Source organism: Panicum virgatum, chromosome 1N, assembly GCF_016808335.1.
Source record: "Panicum virgatum strain AP13 chromosome 1N, P.virgatum_v5, whole genome shotgun sequence".
NCBI lineage: Eukaryota > Viridiplantae > Streptophyta > Magnoliopsida > Poales > Poaceae > Panicum > Panicum virgatum.
In genome coordinates, this window is record NC_053145.1 from 29,875,104 (window position 1) to 29,880,127 (window position 5,024).

General features: G+C 40.3%; 1 protein-coding gene across 3 annotated transcripts; it reads right to left on the reverse strand.

Moving 5' to 3' along the window:
• Window positions 1–2,002: 2,002 nt before the first annotated feature.
• LOC120655601 lies at window positions 2,003–4,370 on the reverse strand. Of its 3 annotated transcripts, none has more exons than XR_005667613.1 (2): window positions 3,900–4,370; window positions 2,003–3,766 (listed from the first exon to the last, which is right to left on the reverse strand). XR_005667613.1 is itself a non-coding variant. In XM_039933498.1 (2 exons), the coding sequence occupies exons 1-2, from the start codon at window positions 4,244–4,246 to the stop codon at window positions 2,947–2,949; spliced, it is 471 nt and encodes a 156-aa protein (XP_039789432.1). In that variant the 5' UTR covers window positions 4,247–4,370; the 3' UTR covers window positions 2,003–2,946. The 3 variants fall into 3 exon arrangements, 1 of the variants encoding a protein (XP_039789432.1); XR_005667612.1 differs by having other exon boundaries at window positions 2,003–3,101; window positions 3,900–4,369; XM_039933498.1 differs by having other exon boundaries at window positions 2,003–3,070.
• Window positions 4,371–5,024: the final 654 nt, after the last annotated feature.

Sequence of the window (5,024 nt, forward strand, 5' to 3'; positions counted from 1 at the left end):
GCAATATGCCTTGCACTGTTGGGGTCAGCCACGGCAGCCACACGCTAAGAGCAGATTACAGCCGGTGAGGGACTGCGCGAGGAGCCATGCGGCCAGCTAGCAGCCGCCGGTCTGAGGACCAGGGCGCACGCAAAGCAGAGCAGAGCGACAAGGGGAGCAGAGTAGGCAGCGGGCCCGCTGTTGTGCAGCTGGTGGCTTCGGGGTAGCAGGTGCTGGAGGGCTCCCATGCTTTCTTCTCCGTGGAGCAGATTGGAAATTCAAAATAATTACTGAATCTTCTCTTGAATTCGACAAATACTAAATTCATCTACCATAGCTAGTTACTGTGATTTCTCAAATTACTGGAATACTAAAATAACTGATGTACCCTACACAATGTTGAAGAACACGTACTACTAAATTAGTAAATATTTATTACTGTAGCTCTGAATTATTATTTTTTGAACGAACCGGCACAAGATGGTGCCCATTTCATTGATAAAGAAGAAATGAATACAAGATATCTGCATTAGCATTACTGGATCGCAACAAAAATTTATTGATTTATTGGATGAAAAAATACTAAAATAACCCAAGAAATTACTATATATTACGATAAAATACTGAATATATGCTCTCAGTTACTGCAACTTGATATCAACTGAATATTTTTCTTAAGTCTCTCGGTACCTGAAATCAAAACACATAGGGGCTATATATACATCCTAATTACTGAAATTCATAAAAAACCATTCTCCCTCAAATTAGTAACAATTACTGGCCTGCATAGAATACTGATTAACTGGATCTATTGATTACTGAATCTACATGAGTTATTAGATTACTGAATATTGAGTTATTAGATTACTGAATCAACAAAATTCTATTGATTACTGCATGGAATACTGATTAACTGGATCTATGGATGCTGCATATGAGTTCTACAAAGTGGTCACCGAGTTTGATGGTTTTCCCATCAGGGAGAACAGGTGTTATTAGATTACTAAATATTTATTACTAGACTAACACGCAGAGTTAACGAACAAGTAGGTCCTATGCAATGTTGATGAAAATGTAGCACTAAATTACTGAATATTTGTTACTCAGGGCTCTGGATTATTGAATACAAAGCATATGCATTGGCATTACTGGATCACAAAAAATTCTATGAGCTTGCTAGATAAATTTGTAAAAGAATTACTAGCTAGCATGCACAAAATAATTGAATATATATATTACTGAATCTACATATGCATGGTCATTACTGGATGTACATAAAAAAAACTAAACAAAAGGATCACCATGTTACATTTTTTAATATATTACGGGGTTGTTGAATATTCGTTGAGTGTTTGTGAAATTCAGTAGTTTTAGTAGCTATATTCATTGGAGCAATTACTTAAAAAAAGAGACATTATATTCAAACCTTTGAATCCCTTATTTAAAATCCGCAGCAAACAAAACATGTTCATGTTTCAGGTACTGGATATACATTTTGGTAGTTTCAGTAATTTTGCTCCGCTAGAAAATAAGGATGGTATACCGTAATACTGAGGATATGTAACGGTGCCATCACTGATTTTATTCTAATTTTAGTTAATCTTGTGGAGGACATGAGTCTAGGGGCATCTATGTGACGAGCAGAGTGGATTCAAATTACTGAACCTTCAACTAAAAATTGAGCAATCTAATATTTTGCTTTTTAGTCCAGTAATTCAATAATACTAATAATGTTCAGCAGTCTAGTATTTTCAACGGCATCGAGGGCTTTATCCAATCTCATGTTGTACAATTTCCTAGTCCATCTAATGTATAAAAAAGACCGGATATTCACATTACTGAATCCATCCAATAAAAAGTCCTAGAGTCACCAAAAAAATATAAGGAAAAGAATATTGGATGTGCATAAAAGAAAATACTGAATAACTGATCTCCGTATTACTGAATCCAAGCATGTACGTGATGTTTTACTGGAAAAACAACTCAGCAAAAACCAAAGAGAAATTACTAGAAAAAAAGTACATAATACTGAACTTATCTGCTTTACTGAATCTAAGGCTGCACATATAGTTGGGCGGTGACTACACATACACATATTAGTTATGATTATCTAATGTAGCCTCCAAAACACAAAGAGCCTAAAAAACACATGAATCATCTTTCTCTTCACGGGGAACCCTCTCCCTTGTGAAGTTAGTACTATCACTATCGGAAAAGAGGTGCCATGCCCATGTGAACCTGTCTTGGCAAAAACTCTGAAAAAGATCATTGAGACAAGCACAACAAGAATAGCTGAAATGCTACATTGTATTACTGGGTTACAGAGAATTACTCAAGAATACACAAGTATTGCTGGGGTATTGAGGGATCATTGATATTTGTAAGTATTACTGGAGACATACTGTAAGCGAGGGTGATAGAATGACCCCGTATCTGGAAGAATTGAGGTTTAGATCTTTGTACCTTGGACAACTAGAATAAAAGTATTGGGCAAAATCCAAAAAATACTGACCTAAACAATATTACTGAACAATCTATGATACTAACTAAAAATTAGTGAACAATTTGTGATATCAACTACTGAGCTCATAAAAATTATTGAAGATACTGCGACAAAATTAATGTATGGATCATATGAACAGATTTTACTGAACAAAATGTGGTACCACCTGCTACTGAACTAACGAGCCTAACAAAAAAAGATCAATTGTACTCGAGCTAACAAGTTACTGAAGTAAAGATTGTACTAACTACTCAGATCATCATTAACATTCAGTAATCACAAAAAATATGTTGTTGGGAATATTATTGATTCTAAGAAAAAACAAGGTAATACTGATCGAACAGAAAAATTACTGATACTAGATCACCGAGCATTGCTTGAGACCACTATGGGCACCGCGCAAGGACTCGAGCGAGTGTGGTGCGGAATCACGCTCATCACACATCCCACGACCACCGCTCGCCCTACCGCACTCCATCGCTGGTGCCGCACCAGTTGCTCGAGGACGCCGACGAGCCGCCTCGCAACACCACCACAGCCTCCCACGCCATGCTGCTCGACGCCGCTGCAGCTTCCGCGCCCCGCGAACTATTGGAGCAAAATACTAGACTCTGAACTCCTGGATAAAAAAACAAATACTAGACTACTAAACTACATGAGACTGAATAAAGCTCTTGATACTACTTAAAAATACTAGACTAATGGACATTATTGGTATTACTGAACTACTGGATTAAAAAGCTAAATACTAGACTACGCCCCATTTTTTATTCCATGTTTCAGTACTTTTCATTCCATGTTTTAAAAATTCCATGTCACTACTTATTTTAGGTAGTTCACCAATAATTCAGTAATTCATCCTTTCAGTAATTCTAAACCATCCTTTTTTGAGTAGATCCCATGAGCTTCACTTGTGAGTTTGGTTTGACAGTACGTTCCATATTTCCATAACCTTTAATAGTCTATTCTTTTGGATTCAGTAATGCATAGCAGCTTTTTAGTAATCCATCCTCTTGGTTTAATATAGCATTCCATCAGCTTCAGGAACAATTGGCTTCAATCTAACACCAGATATATCTACTCACAGTTCTCCATTCGTATTAGAGTTCATTACTTTGTACAATTAGTATTCTATTCTTCAGTAATTCAAAATTAGTCTGATGGTCCGTTAAGCTTCAAGTTTAGCAAATTTTGCAGTTACCGGGATAAATGGACTTTTTCCTTTACTCTGCTTCCGTGCAAATCACTAGCAGCCTAGCAGGTAGAGGCAGTGGAGGCCCTCCTCTGTAACCCAGGACACTTAATTTCAGATCACCAATAACCACAATAATGTGGTAAGTGCAATTGAAATCAGGTGTTGGGAAGAGAAAATTACTGAGAGGGAGAGGAATTTGGCAAGTACGTTGAACTCACTGACCTAAAATTTAGATGCTGCGAAGCGCAATTATTGGATCCCAGCGCGTTGCTTGCTCGCTGCCGGAATCTCACGGCCGCTGCTTGCTGCGCTGCTGGCTTTTTCCCAGCTTGCTCACTGCCGCTGGCCAACGCTGTCTTGTCTCGCCTGTACGCCTGCCGCTGGTCGTGGATGCAGTGCGCCCGCCGGCGTTGGATGCCGCCGCACGCCGCTGGTCGCAGCACGCCCTGATTTAGCTTGGCACGAATCGACAGGCTCCTGCAAGCTCGCCGCTCCGCCCGTCGCTCGCGGCCGCCGCTCACCGTGCCATGCTGCTTGCTGCTAGCCGCCGCTGCCGCCTCCGCGCCCATGGGGCTGCTGTACTTGCGCCACTCGCGGCCGCCACGCTCCCTCGCGTCGCCGCCGCTCGCGAACGCCGTGGGGGAAGGAGGCGAGGGGTAATGGGAGCTGGGCCGAGCGGGCCGAGATTAGCGCGAGGGAGGTGGACTGGGTGGGTTGGCTCGCTGGGTCAGTTCGGTGCTGGTGTAGAATGGTATTCTACACATAGGCCCGTTTAGATTGCGAAAAATTTCGGCCTGGCCCAAATATTTTCGCGCAGGTCTGTTTGGGAACTAAACGGTGGCCAAAAAAATTCAGCATTCTACTGTTCATTCACGGGACATACAGGCGTCTGCGACAATATGTCCCTCGGGCTACAAACATCAAAACCATCGCCTGAAGTTGGTAGTGGGCTCTCTGCGGACTTATTTGGCCCAATAGCAGTTTAACCTTCTAGGTAGGTGACAGTCTATACCAAAAACACATGCAGTAGATAAGTCAGCATGCTTCGTGCTTTCACCTGACACCTAGTGGAGCAATAAATGATCCGGCCATCTTTTTCTTGTTTTTTTTATATCGTGTGTTTTACTATTTTAGACATGCACGCTGACATTAAATGCAAATATATCCACTAGATAGCCAATTGTACACTATTTTTATTGTTTCTTATCTATTTTGTTTGGATAATCAATGCTTCAAAATACATTTGTACATTATTTTTACTTCTCTTCTCTTTCTTCATATGTTTATCTATTTTTTTACATAAATTTGTTTCTCTAATTATTTTCTCCTTTTTCCTATTTCTTTCCT